At 60.7% G+C, this 22,000-nt stretch overlaps 1 protein-coding gene across 1 annotated transcript; it reads right to left on the bottom strand.

The window, feature by feature from the left end:
- Positions 1-546: 546 nt before the first annotated feature.
- On the bottom strand, positions 547-21,430 carry KCTD5 (potassium channel tetramerization domain containing 5). The gene is made up of 6 exons (XM_068968120.1): positions 21,179-21,430; positions 11,404-11,512; positions 10,774-10,865; positions 9,099-9,194; positions 6,843-6,968; positions 547-1,979 (listed from the first exon to the last, which is right to left on the bottom strand). The coding sequence occupies exons 1-6, from the start codon at positions 21,428-21,430 to the stop codon at positions 1,950-1,952; spliced, it is 705 nt and encodes a 234-aa protein (XP_068824221.1). The 3' UTR covers positions 547-1,949.
- Between the last annotated feature and the right edge of the window lie 570 nt (positions 21,431-22,000).

Below are 22,000 nucleotides of genomic sequence, written 5' to 3' on the forward strand. Positions count from 1 at the left end.
CCACTGTACAGGGCACGCCTGGAGCCCCACTCCCACCCCTGACAGGGAATTCCCACTTGAGCCAAGCGGGCGCTGGAAACACAACAGATCAGCCGATGAGACCAGCCTCTCAGGGTCACAGACGTCCTAGCCCAGCCAGGGCGGCTGTCCAGGGAACTGCCCCAAAGCCTGAGGAGCCACCACCAGGGGGAGCTGGAGAGGCTGTTGGGGGGGCCACCCAGGGGACTTCAGGGAAATGTCTCTGAAGCTGGTGCTTCCAGCACACGCTTGATGCAGTATGGCATAGGCACTTTTTAAACGATTCCAAAAGAACCAGGTGAGGCAGCGGGGGCTGGCCTGGCCGCGGGGGCAGGGGTTGGACTGGACAGGGACCCAGGCAGCCAGCGGAGCTGCCATGAGCCCAAGGTGGTGCTTCCGTGGCAGCAGCTCTTCCGTGCGCTTTAAGACACTAACAGCTGTTCTGCTCAGTCATAAATACACAATTTTATTTGCTATTTTCAGGGGAAACTTAGGCATTAAACTGTAAGCTGATAAAATACGGATACCTAAAAAAGTACAAAAGTATAAATATCCCCTTAGAATAAATTTTAGTGAATTAAGTTTTAATATCTTTAAATTAAAAAAACGAACAAACCACAAGCCTATCTATTATGTCAAGGTCACAAATCAAACGACGCGAAGCAGTCAGCAGCGCCCCACGGTATCCCCGAGGCTCCAAGGGGAGGGCGGGTCTCGGGGCCGAGTGTGCCCTATGGAAAGGTCGGTGTGAAGCCAAAAATGCTGAACCACGCACAACAGACCTTACAAAAGGAGGTAAGTCCTAGTGCTGGAGAACTTGGTTCATCAGGTAATATTGGCAAAGGAGAAGAGGGGCAGGCGAGAAGCCTCCGGTAGCGTCTGGAGCCAGGCAGGTCGGCACCCGGACGGGATGCGGGTCACAGGTCCCCGACCCGCTGGGGAAGGTCAGCTCTCAAAGCGTGCGGACAGCCGTCCTCAAAGGAATCCAATACGGCAGCTCCAGCATCAGGCGGGGGCTGGCCGTGCAGGCTCCTCCCCAGCGCCCCAGAAATGTCGGAGAACTGCATAGTTACATGAGCGCACGCCGGCAGAGGCTGTCCGTGTGCGCTGTCAACACCCGACCTCCAGCGTGGCCTGGAGTCTCAGCTCCGGGAGCCCGTGGACAGGCCTCCCGCCCGCCCTCCAGCCCAGGCGAGAGCAAGGCACTGCGGGGCGCTGGCTGCCCCCACGCGGGCCAGAGGAGGCAAACTCGTCCCGCCCTTTAAGTGACGGGAGAGGTCCGCCCAAAAGGCGGCAGCGCTTTCAGGCGTCTCTAGGAAGTGAACGCGCTGGGAGTCTGTCCACACGGGGAAAGAAAGGACATCACGGTCTCTTGTCTGGAAACTACAAACGGAGAAGCCTGGGTCAGCCCGGCCGGGTCAGGCCCAGGAAGTAGTGAACACGCGGAGGCCGGTAGAGACCACCAAGCCATCACGTCTGGGAGGCACAGCAGACCCCCTGCCCCAAGGACCAGGGTGGCCAGAGGGCACCCAGAGCCCGGGGCACTGTGCCCACCTCCTACCAGTGAGGCCCAGGCTCCGTTACAGACTGTTTATGTAGCACCAAGAACACGGTCCTTGAAATGATCTTCGGTGATATAAGGGCCAGTCAGGAGCCCTGCCTCGGGCCCGAGCGGCACTTGGGAAACTGAGCGGAGGTCCCCGCAGAGATGCCCGCCCAGCAGGAGCCGCCTGCGAGCAGCGATGCCCGGCTTCGGACAGCTGGTCCCGTCTCTCACCACCCACCTCAGAGGCAAAAAAAGCATTCACACCCAGATCTCTAGAGAAATTGTCAAAAGCAGGTTTCTTCTCACGGCCAAGCTCCCTCGACATGGCGGATCATTGCGTCTTGGGAAAAGGTAAAACGTCTCTTCAGCTTCGACAGTGTGTTCCTCACATCCTCGAACCCCTTTCTTGCAAAATCTGAAAATGCCAAAGACAGACAGTGAGGACTCAGGCCATGAACAGAAAGGCAGCGTTGCGGGCTGCGGCCCGGGAAGCAACGGACCCATGGAGGCTGCGGGAAACCATCAAGTGACCGTGCTCAAGGCAGTTGCAGGCCTGTCCCCACAGCGCCTCTCGGGCCGCCTGAGACTCACCAGCGCGGCCCTGGGGGACAGCTCCTCACCGAGGCCCAGAGGACCCCAGCCGCATCTCCCTCAATGGCCTCCCAAGGGTGCCAGAGCCCACCTGGGGGTTAACTGGCCCCAAACCTTGATTTTCTCTCCACCCCAGCTTGGTCCAGGTGGAAGACACAGGTGTGCAGCCAGGGCCCCCACCCAATCGGCCCTCTTTTTCCTTCCATGCCCCACTGCAAACTACACCCCTCCACCTGGACCCCCAGGCCTGCCCTGTCACCCCCTCGTCCACACACTGCCTGGCTGAGTCTTGTCTTCTGTAACCAGACCCTCAGCCTGGGGGGCCAGCTCCCTCCTTGTAACCAGAGAGGAGTCTGGGACACACTCCTGACCCCAGGTACCAGGATAGGAAGGCCACTGTTCAGCCAGGCCAACCCAGCCCAGGCCAGAGCAGTAAGATGACCTTCCCTGCGACCTCACTGGTAGCGAAAGAGGTCTCCTGGGGGCATTTTCCACTTGAGTTTCAGAGCTAAGAGAGATACGGCCCTGAGAAGAGGTGCTGAGCCCTGGATCCCCCGAGCTTGGGCCGTGCCTGGGAGGGCGAGCGCACACGGAGGCCAGTCAGGTGAGGCCCTGCGGGCACGGGCAGACTGCTGTCTCGGGGCCAGCGGCTCCCCACCAGCACAGCTGCCCAGAGCCAGGCGGCTAGCCTATCACGTCCCGCAGGCGTGTTCTAGTGACTCAGGAGAAGTTCAAGCTGTTCAGCCCACCCCGACAGCCCCCGCTTGCTGTGGCGTCCGACAGTTCTGGGCCTCCAGGCCGCCCTCCCGCCCTGCTCACCATCAGCCGCCCAGGAGGTGCACCTTCCACCGGGCTGGGGGCGCGATGGGCTGAGGGCCCCTCCTCAGGCTGGATGGGGCAGGTCCCCAAGTTGGACTCGCCTGCTCACTGGGAAAGGCCTGGACAGGGACATGGCCTGAGGACAAGACCCGGGGCTATCTCAGGAGGGCCTGTGACCCTGGCCCCATGGCAGTCTGCAGGAAAAGCTGGAGTCTGGGGGCCATGAGCCGCCCACTCCATAGATTCCAGCAGGGCAGCGGGCGTCTGAGCGCACAGGACTGAGACGTGGGAAGGTCGAGCGGGCTGGGAGTGAGGGTCCATGCAGGAGGGAGTGGCCTGCTGCAGCTGGAGTCCCAGCACCATCTGCACACGAGGGCGGAGACCCCGCTTGGGAGCTGCAGCGGGCATGGCCCGTCTACCTGGATGGGCTCTCACCTCAGCTGCCGCTGGCGAGAAGGCCTAAGGCAGCTCGCAGGAATGGAGCAGGCCGAGCCCGGTACGCGGCAGGGCCCCCAAAGGGCCGGGGCAGCACCCCACAGTGGTCCACGCCCGGAGTCAGGGCCTCCGCCAGCACACGCGACAGCTGTAACGGGGGCAGTGCTGAAAGAACCTCCGCCCTCCTCCGGGAGGCTGGCTCCTCTGCGCTCCTGCACCCCCACTGCAGTGAGCCTGAAGGGGCGGTCACTCCAGGCTGAGACGGGCCCCACCCACACACTGCACTCCTGACTCCAGGCTGAGAAGAGGGAAGTGAGACCCTGCGGTGATCCCTTGGTGTAACGAGTGTCACGGCCGTCACAGCCGACGCTCGTCGCACCTGTTCCCTGTGTCCCTTTTCTTGGTCCACATGGCTGCTGCAAAGTTTAAAACGACAGCTGGAGCCCGCGCTGCACCAGCCCAGACCAGGCTCTGCAGACTTTGCTCAAAGGGCCAGGCGGCAGATACCGCATGATCTCCGGGTCAAGAGGCACACTGAGGATATTATGTACTCGTACAACCACCAGAAAAACCACCACTAACAACAAAGAAGCCATTCCTGGCCCGTGCCCCCAGACCAGACCCTCAAGGCTCGGGGGACCCCGGGTGACGCTGGCCCCCGGCCCCTCTGAGCTCCACCTCCGCTGGCCATGCGAGGGGACAGGCCTGGCGCTCCCTGCTGACTGGGTTCTGGCCGGGCGGCAGCAGGGACCTGATGAGCAGCGGGGCTGAGGGGCACCCTGGGGTCTCCCAAAATGGCCAACTGGAGGGTAGGCACAGACCCCTGTCCACCAGCAAGCCCCATAAGGCACGGGGAGCAAGGTGTCAGGGCCCACCCTCCGAGGCACCAAGACCAACTCCTCAGTCCTGAGCCAGGGGGTGGCTGGGACAGGGTGGGGATATCGTGAGGCTGGGGCTGCATGTCCCTAGGAGGCACAGGCCGAGGCCCACCTGCACCCCCAGGCAGATACACACAGTGCCTGGGGGCCCCAGCCACGGCGCGGGCATCCTCCGGGGGACAGACAGCCCCGCTCCCGGGCAGGTCGGCGTGGGGACTGAGCACAGAAGGGCCTCTGTCAACTACAGGTGCGGGGCAGATGCGGCGGGGGAGGCGGGGCTCAAGGAGGCGAAGGCGTGTGGTCAGTTTCGAGGGCGGCAGGCTCACCGTGACATTTACACTTAATCTGAGTCACTGTCACCGGGACCCGTGTCCTCGTCGTCACTCTGGCTCGGCACGTGGCGGGCGGCAAGGAGGAGAAGAAGAGAGGGCGCGTCAGTGTAGGCAGGTTGGGGGGTGGGGGGCGCCCACCCTTCAGTGCGGGCAGGGGAGCCCACCCAGACGGGCCAGACTCCTTGGAGCAGCCGTGCTGGCCACAGCGGAGCGGGCCGTCCCTGGGTCCCTGAGGCTGCAGAGTTCTCCTTCCCTCCGCATTGTGAAGCATTGTGCCAGGCCCAGAGCCTGGTCGTTACCCTCAGCTCCTGGGAGGCCATGACCTCCAGGACATACCAGAGTCTGACTGCGTGATGGGGGTGGGGTCAGTTGGCCGGGGGGCTGGAGGCTGCAATCAGGCACATGGGTGATCGATCACTGATCCGTGGATCAATCATGTCTACCTAGACTGGCTGAACACAGGTTGGGGTGCATCCCTCGGGGCAGGGCCCCGCGGCCCAAGGGGCACCTCTGTGTGAACTCCAGTGGGCCCACTTTCTGGCCTCCGCCCCACATCCGCTCCGAGTTTCCCATGCACCATGTGCCTGACCTGGGTGCCTGGGCCCCTTGTCCGGCTGCCCCGCCCCCACTCTCTCGGGTCACCTCCCCCGAGACGCGTTTGTGGGGGAGGCCGGCCCCAGCCTTGGCCCAGGGAGGGGCCACCGTGACAGGGCCCTTGGAGCTCACGGCACTGCTCCCCCTAGGCCGCGCACTGGCTCCCCCAATGACACCCTACCTGGCGCCCACGGCTTCCCACAGCTCCAAGGCCCCCTCTGCTACCACCCCCGTTTAGAAGCTGCTGTGGTGACCACACTCCAGGACCAGGTATTTCTGGAGAGAGAAACAGGGCCGCGCTTCCACTGGCAAAGGGATCTGGGGTCACGCCCGGCGCTCCGGCGGCACAGACGGGTCCTCCCGCAGCTGAAAAGCACCTGAGGGAGATGAGCCGGGTGGTTGCCTGGGGAGCTCGGCTACGCAAACTTTTCAAGTTCAGAAATGAAAGCTGCTAAAAATAGACAACTTACAAACAGCCCTGCAAATGCTCAGGGAGACGAGGCTCCTTTGGAGGCTGGGGCTCCGGGAGGTGGGCCGACTCTGAGCCCCTGGAGCCCCACTCCAGGCAAGGCACCAGCCCCCTCACCTCCGGACCCCTCACCTCCACCTCGCCGGTGGAGCCCTGGCGAGGAGGTGCCTGCAGCCCTGGAGGAGGAGGGGGACGGCCGCCACGGACTGTGGGCGCGCTGACCCTACAGTCTGTCCCAAGCCTACGCCTCCAAGGAAGGCCCTGAAAGGCTCACGGCAACAGTTCTAGGCCTGGAGCAGACGGGGTGCCCCTGGGCAAGCGTGTGGGGAAGGCCAGGGAGCCCCAGTTTAATGTCATCAGGTAAAGCCCTCCTGACTCGGGCCTTTCCCACACTCCCTCAGAGCACCTCTGACGGCCACCTGAGCCTCCCCCAGGGCCGTCTGCGGGCCTGGCCTCACGGGCTGGCTGCCACGGAGCCCCAGGCCCCCCAAGCCGGCTGCAGGGTCGTCCAGGCACCACTTGGCCTGTAGGTTTGGAACTCCTGCCCATAACGATGCTGGACTCTGCATGGACAGACATATCTGGAGTCCTGACCCAGGGATGAGCCCAGAAGACATGCCCTTAGAACCTGTCACCTCTGGGCAAGGGTAGCAACCACCCCTTGCCCGTCACCCTGGCCGTGCTTGAGCTGCTCTGCAGAGAAGTGCCCGATGGCCCACAGGGAGGGCCTGGTGCCGGGCCGAGACCGCACTCTGTGGAGTCGAAGAATCAGACACCCACCAGATCTGCTCCATCTACCCCCACACCAGCGATGGAGGCCCTGCCCTCCAGCCCCAACATCGCATCCCCAGGAAAACATCACAGAGAAGTGCAGCCCCCACCAAGGAGAGCACTTTCAGGAGCAGGCCTGTGGGCAGGGGCGGTGAGGGTGGGGGCCTGGGTGTCCAGCGACCCCATGCCCCACGGCCCAGGGGCGTCTGCGCTCTCTGTTCCCGACTTTCGCTTCCGACACGCCTGGGGAAAATGAGGGACGACAGAGCAGACGCACAGGGTGAGCCAGCGGCCACGAAGCCCGTGAGGCTGCGGCGCAGGGACGATGGTGAGCAGCGACGCGGGAAGGAGCGAGCCAGCCCGGCAGGCGGCGGGCACAGTGCACCCACCTTGGCCTTCTCGCTCGGCTCGCTGGCAGGGCCGTGTGGTGAGTTGTGCAGCTCCTTGGAGACCACACACAGGAACTCGGCCTGGTCCTCGCTGCCATAGTTGTAGGAGGAGCCGATGCTGACCAGCTGAGGGAGAGAGGGCCAGTGGGACATGGGTTGAGAGCCGCCCCCCCAGCTCAGGACCAGCCCACCGGGAGGGAGGCCTTCGGAGACACCCAGCCGAAGAAGCTAGGGACAGGGTTCAGTCGAAAGACTTACTATGAACTTACTGAAAACACAGTCTCCAGACACCTGGGCTTAGGCTCAGATGCATGCGCGTGCATGCGCGCGCACACACACACACACACACACACAGCCACGCGGGACGGGCCTCCTGTGCCGCGTATCCAGCTCCTCTTGGGGGTCCTGGCTGGGCCCACAGGGGATGAGCAGTGACCAGGGAGGGGAGTGTGGCGTTGGAGCTGGCAGTGAGCAAGCAGGGCGCTGGGGGACCCCTCGGGGCCGGGCCCAGGAGCAGGAGGGGGCCATAAAGCTCTGCCCTGCCCGCGAGCATGGGCCAGAGCACACATGCGTGAGCACACTCGAGGGCGAGCCCCCTGGGGAAGCCAGGACTGGGGCTTCCTCACGCCGGGGCTGCTGACCAAGGAGTGGTTGAGGAGGACCGAGCCAGCACCTTTTGTGATGATTCACAGGGGGCACCAAGAACAGTGTGATTATTTCAAAACACCCCCGAAAGGGGTAGCCTTAACCAGGAGATGCCAGGAGCCCTTTAATTTCTCCCCTGGGTAGTCTGCTCCAGGGGACACTCTGAGGAGCCAGAGGGGCCAGCGGGGTCATGGGGTTGTGAGGTCAAACCTCAGAGTCTCAGCCTGAGACACAGGCATAGGGACACTGAGCTTGTGGGGGCACTGCCCACTCACAGGACACCCTGGCCGTGGGCAGAGGCCCCCAGGTAACGGGCTGCAGGCCCCTGGGGCGAGGGGCAGTGTGCCTGCGGGACCGTCAGCGCGCCCTGGATGGGGCGGCAGATGGGCGGGAGGAAGAGACTCAGCTCTCGTCCCTTCTCCCTGTGGTCCTGGCCGGGGCACTGCTGAGGAAGCAAGCGGCTGGGTCGGGCCAGAGTCAGCAGCGCTGCTCAGTCACGGGCAGGACAGAGCAGGAGCCTACTGGGCAGCCCCCCAGCCTATAGCAGCACCAACGGCCTGGGGGGCTGGGGTGGACACAGGCCAGGGGATGGGGGGTGGAGGACACACACACAGAGACACACACACACAGACCCCTATATACACAAGGACGAGAACACACACACACACACCTTTATACACAAGGATGGACACACACACAGATACGCATGCACACACACACACAGATACACACACCCCTATATACACAAGGACGAGAACACACACACACAGATACACACACACACACCTTTATACACAAGGATGGATACACACACAGATATACACACACACAGATATACACACACACACAGATACACACACCCCTATATACACAAGGATGGGGACACACACACACAAACACACACACAGATACACACACACACACCTTTACACACAAGGACGGACACACACAGATACACACACACAGGTACATACATGCACACACAGATATTCACACATACACACACAGGTACACACACACAGATACACACATAGGTACACATGCACACAGATACACACGGGCACACACAATCACACACACATACAAGCACAGCACATACACGTATATACACACGGACACACAAAAACACGTGCACACGCATTTATATACACAAGGACACAGATGTACATACGTACACATACAGGTACATACACAATCACACACACGTACACACAGAGAAGCAGACACACGTATATACTCAAGGACACACATGTACACGTATACACACACAAACACATGCACACATGTAGAGATGCCACAGAGAAGCGCAGGGAACAGTCGTACCACAAAGCAGCGACCGGACGAGGAAAGATAACTGCGGAGCGAAGACTGGGCAGTGGGACCCTAAGACCAACTCCTGCCACCCCCAGCCCCGCACCCATGACGATCCAGCCTGGGGTGGCACAGGCTGCTGCTAGTGAGAGGCGCGAGGGACACTCTGGGGACCAAGCTTCCAGGAACCGCAGCCCCCCTGACACTTCATTACTGGTCCCCGGGGCCAGCTGCCCTGAACACCGGGCAGGGCCTTGGTAAAGAGAAGCTTCACTGCCCTGCGGGCTCAGAGGCCTTTACCTGCTCGAACTTCCAGCCGTCGGACATGGTGGAGACCATTTGCGTGAGCTCCTCCTCTTGACACTGCAGGACACGGTACACGTGCTTCACCGGCGCCTGCGAGAGCAGACACAGGCATGTTGCCGCCCGGGGGCCAAGCCGGGGACAGCCCCGGAGGCCCCAGTTCCTCCCACCTCTCAGCCCAGGTCGTGACGCCCACAGGAACCCCAAAGCAAAACAAACATGCTGCAACAGCTACTGTCTTCTGCTTCCCCATCCGCCTCCAAAAATATTTCTATTTCTAAATTGCAAAATAAAATGAGTCATGTTCCTGAAACCCGAGAGCACCTGTGGCTGGATGGGAACGCATGAGGACAGCCCCGCCTGCGCCCTGGGGAGCCTTATCAAGTGTCTGACCCCAGCGGCAGCGCCAGGCAGGACCGGCCTGGGCCCTGCCCCCGGAAGACAGCGCTCAGCCAAGCACGCTGCTCGGACAGGAGCCCATGGGCCTTCCCGGCTGCGCACCCCCACCCCAAACTCCACCCAGCTCCGCTCCCAGTCTGGGCCGCACGGCCAGAGCTCTGCCCTGATGCCGCCCCAGGGACGGGGTCACAGCCCCAGTGCTCCGGTCCCCACACAGCCCAAGAGCCTTCACCCGGGACACATGGAGGGTGCTGAGCGCTGCCCCGCCTGTGGGGGCCTCGCTCATGTCCCCATGGGGTTGGGGGTGCAACAGCACGGGCACAGAGGGCCGGGCCGGCCCAGTCACAGGCTTTGTCTCTGAGGGAGCTGGCAGCGGGGAGGAAGGCCGCACACTGCCCAGAGATGATGGTGGGGTCTGTGGCAGCATCACCTGCCTCCCCCCAGTCCCTGACCAGACACCTGGAGCAGCCGATGGTCAGCAAGCTCTTCAGAGAGGCTGAGAGTGCCAGCTCTGGGCCTGCAGGCCCCCAGGGGGAAGCCTGGCTCGCAAGGCAGTGGCAGGGCGATAAGAGGGCAGAGATGCTTAGTCAGGAATACTGGCTCTCAGGGAAAGCGTGCACAGCGGCCCCGGGTGGGGGCCCGGGCAGGGGCCGCACTCTGCAGCCACTGCACAGCCTGGCACCATGACAGTACCACTGCTGAGACCCTCAGGAGCCTGCCTCGGGGAAGGTGCCAGACAGCTGCCTCCAAACACACTGGCCCAACAGGCAGCAGAGTGCCCATGCCAGCTCCAGCACCACTGACCGTGGCCAGGTACAGACAGGTCCCACGTGGACTCCATGCCCTTGGGATGGGGTCAGCATTAAGAGCTGTCCACTGAGCCCTTCCTTCCTGATCAGAGCCAAGCCCGCTCTGCCTACACCCCCACCCCCGTCCCCGTCAGCACCAGCCCACCGCCGGCTCCCCCAGGCTCCCCGCCAGCCTTCCAAATGGGCCAAGGAGTTGGCCACCACAGGACCTTCACACTTGCAGAGCTCTGCCTGCAACACCCACCCCGAGACGGCTACACACATAGGCCCACGGAGGCCTCTCGCTCGGCCTCCGCCCCTCCTCGCCAGCCAGGGCGCCAGCTGGCAGGCACTGCAAGAGGCGCCCAGAGGGCAAGGCAGGGGCACCAGGACAGCTCCAGAGGAACTGGTCAGCCAGAAGAAGGGAGCGAGGCCCGTAGCCAAGCAGGTCTCGGAAGGGTTCTGGTGCCAGTCACCCATCTCACCTGTGATGTTTTGCTGTCTCGCTCTCTAATTTTGTCCTTGACAAGTTTTATTAGTGAGGTGATATTGTAAAATTCCGCTTCCTCCAATACCCCTAGGATAAAGAAAAATAACTGATTCCCACCAGATCAAATAAATGCTGTCTCTGCCCCACAGTGAATCCAAGGCCCGTGCACATAAGAGACAAAACACACATGTACGCACTAAACAAATGCTGCAGAAAAAGATGCAGACAGGCGGTCGCCGGAGCCAGAGGGGCCAGAAAGGAGGAGGGAGTGGGCGCAGCTCAACAAGCAAAACGGGGCCGAGCCCGGGCTCTCAGGACACCCAGCTCCGTGCTGGGAGCCGGAGCATGGCCAGCTTCTGCAGACGCGGGCAGAACCAAGGGTGGCCGATCCTGGGGGCCCCGGGAGGGGCGTGGGCCCCAGGCAGTGTCAGCCAGGACCCCCAGAGAGCAGCAGGCCCTAGGTTAGAGCCGCCCTCCCTGAAGGACAGGGAGTGAGAGCCGCAGCCCCTGGCGGACAGGCTGGGCCTGAGACGAGCATCTCCTCAGGAGGGAGCTGGGGAAGGAGTGGGGCTCCGCTCCCAGGGCTGGAGGGCCCCCACCGCCTGCCCCACCCCCTCCAACTCACCTTCCTCTGCCAGGTCTTTGTTAATGACCAGCTTCCCATGTCTCAGGTAGTTCAGCACGGGCCCAAAGTAGGTGGGGTCTCTGTCGATTAAGTAGGCACCTGTTTCGTCCTGTAGAGAGCGAGAGACCAGCTGAGCCCAGACAACAGGGTGGTTTCTGCAGCTGGCTGCCAGGCCATGGCCAGAGGGGCCTCACTCACAACCGGCGCTCAGCGCACGTGGCACTTCAGGGGACCCCAGCAGCATCGCCTGCCTCAGCCACCGCGGCTGCTGGCCCTGACCCATCCCCACTGCAGGTGAAGCCGAGTCTCAGCTCTGTGGCGGCAAGGTGACTGCCACTCGGGCAGGGGGGCCGTGCACAAGACCCTCTCTGCTCAGCTCCCAGGACTCCTGAGGCGGGTTCACCTTTTGCTCAGTCAGGCCCGCCCCCTAGTGACCCCACACTCTCTCTGGGACAGCAGCTGATGGCCGCTCTGCTCATTTTGGGGCTCCTCCCTGGGCAGGACTGGGGTGGGGTCCCAGGCTCAGGGAACCGAGGACGCCTCCCCGACAGGCGGTGCCTCCCAGGCCTGTATTCAGAAGGCGCCCCTCAGCACCTGCTGGGCCCTGCCCCCCACCGACAGGACCAGCATCTTTCTGCTCCCTTGCTGCCCACGGCGGGCCTTCGGCGTCAACTCAGCACCATCCTGGCATGGCTGAGGGAGGTGGACACACACGCCCTGGCACAGGAGGCTGTGGTCCCCACACGTGGAAGCGCCAGTGGAGGCCTGTGGCAGCCCTTGGTACAGAGGCAGGGCAGGGTCTGTGGTTCACAGAAGGCCACGGCTCCCCTCTTCCAGGACACCACTGCGGTTTACTGAGCGGTGTCCACTGCTCTCTGGTCTGCTGAGCACGACCTGGCCCAGGCTGCCGTCCAGCAGGGCTGCCGGCAGGATTGGGGACTCAGCGGCTCCTCCCCTCACAGGCGCCCCCTTCCCTCTGCACCTGGGCCAAGGGCCCCAGGACTCCTCTGAGACAAGCAGGTGACTCGTAAGTCAGGAAGCGTGGGGCTGGCCCCCCTGTCCAGCAGGTGCCTGCCGGGATGAGGCTGAGGTCCCGGAGGCAAGAGCCATGGAGGACGCAGGGGCAGCTGACGGGCCGAGTCCCCAGCACAGCGTCAGGGTGCTCATGGTAGGAGGGGGTGCAGGAGGACCCCCCGAGCCTCCTGGACGTGGTGAGCCCGCGGGTGCCAGAGCCACTCTCAACTGTGAGGCAACGTGCTGTGCGAGGGCCCCCTTCTCCCTCGTGTGCATAGACCCCGGAATTTCGTTCAGTAAACCTGGAGGCCTCAAGGGTTTTCCATCGAGTCCATGAGGAGAAAAGGTGACCTCTGGGATGGACCAGGGAACGTGAGGACGCACGCCTTCCATGTACTTCTACCATTTTCTATCTCGACTGCCTCCGCGCCAGAGCACGGCTGCCCAGAGCTGGGCACCCACCCACCCTCAGGGCACACAGGCCAGCTCCCGGGGGTCCCAGGACCCACTGCCTGAGCTGGCCTCCAGGGGCAGGGGCCAGCAGAGTGGGCTTCAGGGGGGGCCCTGACACTCCATGCGTCTCCCCTGCAGCGTCTGCAGCTGAGGGCAGGACATTCAGTCCAGCGGCTGCCGCGCCAGCCCTGCGCCCCCTCCGGGGAGGGAACCCCCACCTGGCCCTGGAAGTGCAGGCCCTGGGCACCCTGCAACGCTGCAGGGAAGCGGCCACTCCTGGCAGCGACGGGCCCACCTCTCCAGGAAGGACCTGAGGAGTCTTCTCAGCGGCCTCCTCGTGGGCCCCACATGGCTCTCGGGCCCAGCCTCTCTGCAAGCACCTGTTCTGATTAGAAGGGCTTCCTTAAGAAACAAGGTTGAGACTCCAGTCAGGACGGGCGAGCAGCAGTGGGGGCGGGGGGGGGGGGAGTGCTCACGCTACAAGGCGCAAGGGCGCCCCCCAGAAGACTGCACTCGCTCACTTGAGGCACAGAGGCAGGAGCTCTGCAGAAGCCGCGCCCCCAGCACCGAGCCCACGCTGGAGCCCACGCTGCTGGAGCGCGTCTGCTCCGGCAAGGGCAGCCATGCCCTGGGCCGCGACTAGGCTGCACCAGGGGCGCCTGAGGGGCGCCAGGGCCCTGGGCCCTCACGCTGTTTGTGTATAAGTGGCCCCGGGGCATCCAGCCTAAGGCAGAAATAAATAAAAACACAGAGCACAGAGAGAGAGAAGACCCCTCTGTCCCAGAGGCAGCAGCCTCGGGCTCACCTGAGCCACAGGACAGGGAGGGCGGTCTCCATGCTGTCTAGTCGGCAGTGGGGGAATGCCGCCTGATGCCAGATCCCGCAAGCATGAGCTTATGACCTGTGCCTGGCCTGGCCAGGCGGACAACAGGCAGGAAGACTCGAGGATCTCTCTCCTGCCCTCAGTTTATATAACAAGCCTATGTCACATTCATATAGTGGTGAGGCTTGAGGTTTTTATTTTTTTTTGTAAAAGAGCCAGAATTAAGATTGCTTGCTCAACAAACCTTTTTTTTTTTTTAATTGACTATCCCCTCTTCTCGCCAAGTTAGCATGTGACCTGGTTCCGCAGTGCTGGCTTTGAAATATACCTCCACCCAAAGGCACAGAGGAGAGAACTGCTGAACTTGTTCGTGAATATTTAACAGAGGCCACGCCCAGCAGGCGTCTCTCACTGCTCACTCTCAGGCCCTGCCCGGGGCTGAGCAGTGGGCTCCAGTAACAGTGAACCTGGGCCTTGGGCAACACAGGCAATGCCATGGCCAGGAGTGCCCTGCCCGTGTCCCTCCTCTGGAGAAGCCCACGCCACAGGCACCCACGGGACCCCTGACCTGCAGTCAGAGGAGGGAGGCAGGGAGGGGAATCCCAATGGGAGATGCCACACACCCCCACCCCAGCCCCTGGTGCTGGTTAGGAGGCAGTGTGCCTGCCCGCCCGTACCCGGCCCGCATGGTCCAGGCAGGCTTGAGTGCCCTGCCAGCAAGCACCATGGGTCAGAGCAGGCGGCCGCCCATGCAAAGGGCCATAAAAAGGAAAAGGGCCACAGGGAGAGGGTGAAGCTGGGCCCTCAGGCGAGATTGTAAACAGAGGAATTCTGTTTCCATCTCACTGTACCCGGCTCCTCTCAGCCACCTTCCCAACTGCAGCAGACACACCAGGAAACACAACATGATCGCGGCTGTCGGCCAGAGGCTAGAAGTTAAGGGGGTTGAGTGTCCCCAGCTAAACGCAAGGTGTGCTGTCCAGATTCCCCATCTGAAACCTAAACGCAAAAGTGTGGAGTTATCTGTGCACAAACGTGTGCAATCAACATAATCAGAAAGACATTTCACTCTGAAATTATCCATTTAAGGGATTCTTTAAGTGTCACTTAAAACCTTCACCTCTGCCCTCTTTTCTCTTTAGTTTTCTATGGTTTGGCAAGTCCCTGACCTAAAAGAGGCCTGAGACATCACCAGTTCCAAATGAGGAAACGGAGGCCGGAGAGCAGAGGCCCGGGTGGGCAGCGGCTGCACTGACGAGCATGGGAGAGCCGGCGGCCCTGACCGCACGCCGCCCTGCGTGCCGTGGAGGGGCACCTCCGTGGCACACGCAGGAACGGGGCAGGGAAGCGGGGCCCTGGGCTCCTGGGGCCCCGACCCCAGGGTGCCTCACAGTCCTAGCATGTGGCTCAGGAACAGAATCTAGGGTACCACCACGACTCCAATGATGCTCACTCAGAAGCAAACCACAGGGTGTGTGACAGGACCCCCACACGAGGCTCCTGGTTCTTCTCTTAGAACCAATCCACCAGGGGGTGGGGGGGTGGGGAATCACACCAAGCTTCCTGAACAAGCAGAGATGGCTCACAGGCCCGCTTGGAGTGGACACTGTATCAACTGTGTGCAGAGACAGGGGCCAGGCACCCAGGGTGCGGGGCAGTCATGAGCAGAATGCGGTGGGGAGACCCACCAGCCATGAACACCTCTGTCAAAGGCAAGGGGGCAGCCACCTGTCCGGACTGCTCAGGTACTCCAGTTACAGGACACCTGCACAGAATTCCCCTACAGATGCCACGCTGCTTATCTTGGTGGGGAGACAGAAAGGAGAGGGGGGAGAGAGAGAGAGAGAGAGAGGAGGGGAAGAGAGAGAGAGGGAAGGGAGATAGAGGGGGGCGGAGAGAGGAGGGCGAGAGAGAGAGGGAAGGGAGAGAAGGGGGGCAGAGAGAGAGGGGAACGGACAGAGAGAGAGGGGAGAGAGAGGAGAGGAGAGGGGGGAGAGAGAGAGGGAAGGGAGAGAGAGGGGGCGGAGAGAGAGAGAGGGGAAGGGACAGAGAGAGAGGAGGGGGAGAGAGAGAGGAGGGGGAGAGAGAGAGAAAAAGAGAGAGGGAAGGGAGAGAGAGGGGAGGGGGAGAGAGAGAGAGGAGGGGGGAGAGAGAGAGGGAAGGGAGAGAGAGGGGGCGGAGAGAGAGGGGAAGGGACAGAGAGAGAGGGGAGAGAGAGAGAGAGAGAGGAGGGGGAGAGAGAGAGGAAGAGAGAGAGGGAAGGGGGAGAGACAGAGGGAAGGGGGAGAGACAGAGGATGGGGAGAGAGGGAAGGGGGAGAGAGGGAAGGGGGAGAGAGAGGGGAAGAGAGAGAGGGAAGGGCAAGAGAGAGGGAAGGGGGAGAGAGAGGGGAAGGGGGAGAGAGAGGGGAAGGGGGAGAGAGAGGGAGAGAGAGACGGAGAGGGCGAGCAACAAGGAGGTCAACCTGAGATGGAAACAGGCAGGAATCATGGGAGAGAAGCACCCGCAGACAGGGCCCAGGGTCCCTGGCACGAAGCTCCCCAGCGGCTCTGCCAGCCTGGAGGCGAGGCCCCCTCAGGCCCAGAGTCTCCAGTCCCCTGGATGCCAGTCACAGCGGGCAGGTAGGACACTGCAGCCAGGATGCCCACAGCAGGCTCACACCGCACCCGCTGCTCCTGAGGGCCCCACGGCACCGCCCTGCTGGCTCCCGGTGCCCTCTGTTCTCCTCTGAGCCTGGTCCTGCTGGCGGAGCTGGTGCAGAGTTCACCCTCCCTTCTTGCCGGGCTGAAGGGCAAGCACACCGCTCCTCTGCACCCTCGCCCAACTCCCCGTCCTCACTGAGGCCTGCCTGCCTCTCCCGTACTGCTTTGAGAAGCCCGCCTTGGTCTATTCAGCAGCAGAGGGGCTCCAGAGCCAGCCCAGCTGAGCCTGACTTGCAAAGCCGGCCAGGAACCTGGACGCCCAGCCCAAGGACATCAGAGCCCCCCAGAATGGACCCCAATAAGAGACGCAGGGTACACAGCCTCCCTGAGGACAGGAGCCCGTCCCAGAGGAGCTGCGCCCTGCGGGCTGGAGGGCATCACGTTCCCTGTGAGGAGGGAACCTGTGCCCCTCCCCCGTGGCACAGCCCCAATGCCCAGAGCTGGGAACGGACCCCCAGGGCCTATCCTGAGAACTGGCAGCTTGGGAGGCCTGCAAGGGGGTCTGCAGGACCCAGTGCCCACGCCCCACCAAGGGGCTGGCCCAGCAGCCAGGGCTCCCTGCCAGCGGCATGAGGTTTGCACACATGAGTTAGTGTGTGTAAGCGACAAATGGGAACAAAAAACAAGTTCCGAGGGCGATAAAACAGCATTCTTGGGACATTCTTTCTAAAAACAAAGTGTGGAGGTAAAGAAAGCCCAGGGAGCGCCATCTCTATTTCCTGCAGTGTGGGCAATCGGCGGGGTAGCTGATGCCCACGTCCCTGGTCCTCAAACTCCCCTGGGACGCTGGCTCAGAGAGGTCTGGGAACCGCTCCACACCACGGCAGGTTGGGTTGTGGGTGGAGTCAAAGTCAGGCCTGAGTCTAAGTGGGCCGCCGTGAGAAACGCCCTGCAGCCCACCAACTCTAGACCACAACGTGCTGGGCGTTCTGCAGGCTGGGGAGAGCCGCGCAGACTGTGCCCAGGGTACCAGGCAGAGTCAGCACGTTTAAAGATGGTCGGCCCAGTGACTGCGGTCCTCAGGCACCTCCGGAACGCAGCTGAGCGCGGCCACCCCAGGGGAACGCGGCCATGGCCAACCCCCGGGAGCCGGCATCTCTATGTTCTCATACAACTCTATCTGCAAAACAGGCAGGTGGACCCCAGCTCTTTGACCGCTGCTGGAAACCGAGGCCAGTCACTGTCCTGCCGGCCAAGAGTGAGTGAAGGCCGCCTGAGCCGTCAGCAGGAAGAGGAACTGCTCTGCGGCAGACGACCACTTCCTCCCGGCCACCCTCGGATGGCTGGCGGCCGAGTCTGCTGGCCCGAAGCAGCTCTCCCCTAGAAGCAAGCCCTTTCTCAGGACGTCCCTGCTCTGATGCGTGGGCTGGTCAGGGCCGAGGGGCCTTGTGAAGAGATGACCGCAGCATCCTCAGCGAGTGAGCCCCTCTCTGCACTGGGGCACCCCCCGCCAGGGGCCTGAGCCAGGCCCGGGGCCACGGCTGAGGACGCACTCGGAACTCAAGCAAAGTGTGAGATGAAACGCACAGCCCCTGGGGACCCCCACTCCTGCCTCACACCAGCACCCCAGCCCTCTCAGTGGGGCTACAACGCTCACAGCCTTTCGCCTCTGACTTAGTCACACAGAACATAATCTGCCGTTTCACTCTAAGTAATCCCCACTTCTCCTGCCAAGCGGCTTAAAAGATAGTCCTTCCACCCACACCCCCGTCACTTGGCCCTATCTGTGAAACTCCTTTCACTATCGTTCTAATCCTGAAACTCTAGCCAACACCTGGGGGTCAGCACAGGCCAAGACCTGTGTGGGATACAGCATGTCATCAGAACACCTTGACGGCCCACCCCTCAGAGACTCACCTGATGCCCCCGCACCTGCAGCCCCGAAACTAGGACAAGGGCCCTGCTGAAAGGCAAAGGCTGATGAGAAACGCAGTCTTCTCCACACCTGGCTCGGTGGCAGAGAATGAAGCCCCTCCCCTGCAAATCCTATTTAATCTGAGTGGTTTCCAACCACCAAGTAGTATTTCCTGTTTCCCTTCAATTCCTAAAGCATCTCCCCACCGAAGCAGGGACGGACTGAACAAACTGAAACCTGTTTTCAACAATGCCACCGGGCTAGGAACCGTGGAATAGAGAGCGAGCCCAAGTGAATCACATGCCGGCTATTTACACCGCACCTTTGAGAAGAGGTGTTACACCTGGCTCATCCCTGATGGAAGAGGGCACAGAAAAATGGCCCAGGACAGCAGACGAACAGAGGCCGAAATGAAGGGCGCAGCCCCGGCCCTGCTGGGGAAGCACCAGGAGGAAGTGAGAACTCGCACTGGGGCTAACTGCAGAGAGAACGTCACGGCCGCTAGAGGCCCGGGTCAGAAGAGCAGGCGAGAGGGCACAGTGGGCAGTGGGGCCCAGCAACAGCCTGGCCCCCAGTGCCCCTAACAACCTGGCTGTCCACTGTTGAACGAAGCACTCCTCCAGAGAAATATCCTGACACCACCTTTCCCACCGGGTTTCCCGACAGAGGTCCTGCCAGACATTCTGTCTTTAATAGCAAGCTCTAAGCACTCTCCCAGCAAACTCCAAACCCATCAGGCTTCTGAAAGATTCCGGCCTTCAACATCTGGGAACTCCTCCCCAGTAAGTCTCCCCACCCAAACACGACCCAAGCACTACTCTGCAAGCCCAAGTGCTCAATAAACACAAGAAATATGCCCAGCAGGAAATCTTCCAGTAGGTGTGTCCAGCCCTGTGAATATCTTTGAGGTGTGCGTCCATCAATCTTAACTATGAGGTCAGGGCTTGGAGATTTTTACACGTGAATCAACATCCTGTTTTCTCTTCCATCACGTAACTGCTAGCATCCCACTCTTCCAAATGCGCCCCTTTCCCTCCACCCTCAACCTCAGACTCCTTACTCAGGAGTTTGTTATCCAGGAGTGACTCTCTGGGACATTCTTTCATCAGAACCAAAGGGGGGCAAACTGAGGAGAATGAGTACCTTATACATCTTCTCATTTGAAGTAGAACACTCTACTACTGTGACTAGAGCATGGCAGTAAAGTCGTACAGAAACTAGCATCACTCTTTGTGGCAAGCTCACATCTGCGGCTACAGCTAACTCACAGTGACTATCGACCGTTTCATTAGACAGGAACCGTATCTGCTGTATTACCTTCATGTTCTGAATTCCAACTTTACAAACAGACGAAGCAGAGCAGCTGTAACACAGATATAATTTATATTCTGATAAATTACCCCCTGCAAAAAACTACTATAAAGCATAATTCTTTTAAGTAGTCTTGATTAAAATGAAGGGATGAACTGACTTAACAGGCAAACTATAGTTAATCAGCCCTGAATCAACTGTCTCAGTGCTGAATAGACAGCACTGCCTCAAAACAACCCAATGGACAAGAGCAATGTGAAAATGGACTCAGTATACAAAACAGAAAGGCTCAAGTAGAAATGCAAGTGAATGGCCACTAAGGCTCACTGCTCAAACAGTAAAACATACACCCAACACTATAAAAGGAAAATCACAACTAACAAAAGGCTATTTCTATCCTGGAGATGACTGTCATTTTCTGGGAGGTCAATTCTCTGAGAGCAGAGAGCTTGGTCAAATGCGCAATGGAAACAGCTGGGCAGCCGCAGAGGAGGGTGTGTGTGGGGCGGTGGGAACCGGAGAGCTGGCAGCCCAAACCCTGATTTCTACCCACGACTGGTGGTTTTGTGGTAACTCGAGCTCTCGTTTCCCGATCGTAAGGTCATGCCACACAGAGGATGGCCTCGGTCAGGCTTTGCATCCTGAAGGTGGTCTGAGTCTTTCTGGGAAGCCTAGGTCTGGCAAACGCTGGGCTGCCAAGGCTCCAAGCCAAGTGCAATTATGTAGGCTCAAGTGAAAGACACAGGAAAGTTAGAATAAGACGTGTGAACTAGAAAAAATATAGGTTAAAAACTTGTTCTTCCAAGCGCCTTTTGTGAGTGTCAACGCTGTTCAGCTCCTTCGGGCACACGAAGCTTGTACATGTAGCCGTCACAATAGTTTCTGCACAACTGTAGGAGCATTTCATCTGACGAAAGAATCGGCAAACCAACCTAGAGATTCCTATCCTTCGGAGAGGGCACTAGGAAAACTAGGTTACTTAGAAGACTGAAAAAAATGTCCTATCTAGCCCTTCCTTAACACTCCTAAGCCATCCCTTAATATGAGCAACCTTCCTTTTGAAAAAGCACTCTATGGACGGCACTTTCTCGGAGTGCTGAGTGGGTGCGTGTTGCGGCTGAAAACCATGGAGCACCAACTCTCTAAATGCAAGTCACTGGGAAAGAGAGGCCAGCCGCGTAAACCCCCACACAAACGTAAAGTCAAGCGTCTGGAACGTGAGAAGACGAGAACACCGGGGCTCTCAGATTCCAGGGCCAGTAAGCACACGGGACGGAGAAGAGAAGGTGTTCGCACCAGGGGCCAAAGAATCTAGGGAGGAAAGCAAGTAGATCCACACTAGTCTGGGCTCTGGAAAACCACAGAGGAGCAGAGAGGGCGAGACAGAGAGACACCCCGAGGTGGACGGGCAGGGGATCCTTGAGAGTGGTGGGCGCCAAGGTGCCATCCTCTCCCTTCCCGGCCCGAGAAAAGGAGTCGCGGACCTGGGTCAAGCTGGTGACGGAGAACGCGGGGCTCAGAGCCGAGGCGGATCTCCTCAGCGTGGGGCACGGGGCGTGCGGCGGGCCGCTGACCAGGGCGACCCGAACCCTCCTGACTGGCCCGCGCGGCCCTCACCTTGTCCGAGTCCAGGTCGGGGTCGGCCTGGCACAAACGGTACAGGAAGGATTTCGGATCCCGGCACAGCGTCTGCCGAGTGGTGAGGAAGTAGGTGCCCCCGACGTTGAGCCGGACCCACTTGGACACGCTGCCGGGACGCTGGGCCAAGGCGCCGAGCCCCGCGCTGCAGCGCCGGCACAGGCCGCCCCCCAGCCCCGCCCCGAGGCCGCTCGGGGCCGGCGGCAGCAGCTCGCAGTGATTCTCCGCCATGATCCCAGCAAGCCCCGCCACAGATCCTCGCCACCGGAAGCGTCCGGTCTTTAATACAGTCCTCCGAGCTCTGTCCCGCCCACGGGTCCGCCTTCGTAAAGCGCCCACCCCGGCGTCACGCGAGGCGGAAGTTCCGGCCCGGAAAAGCGGCCGGCCTTACCCTCTTCCGGCCGGAGCCCCGCGCGGCGTGGCCTGGTGACGCCAACGTGGGCGAGCCGCGGTGGAGCCGGGTGTCGGGCTCGAGAGGGGTTCGCTAGCCTCCGCCGGGCGCGTGCCATGCCTGGACGCCCTGTTCTCGGGCCCAAGTCCTGGTCGCCCGACCACACCCGACCGGCGCCCCGGCCAAAGGAAGAGCTACGTCAGCGAGCGTCTACACTCTACATGCTTTTTTATTACAAGACTACCGAGCATACGTGGAAAATTCATCATCTGGTAACTACATCTAAAGCACAAATATTTGGGGAAAAAAAAAGGAATAAACAGATTCATTAAATTATGATATGATTAAATCATCGACCAAATAGAAAATTTATATAATAAAGCCAGAAAAAAAAGTTGTAAAATATAGTT

This window comes from Capricornis sumatraensis, chromosome 3, assembly GCF_032405125.1.
Source record: "Capricornis sumatraensis isolate serow.1 chromosome 3, serow.2, whole genome shotgun sequence".
Classification (NCBI taxonomy): domain Eukaryota; kingdom Metazoa; phylum Chordata; class Mammalia; order Artiodactyla; family Bovidae; genus Capricornis; species Capricornis sumatraensis.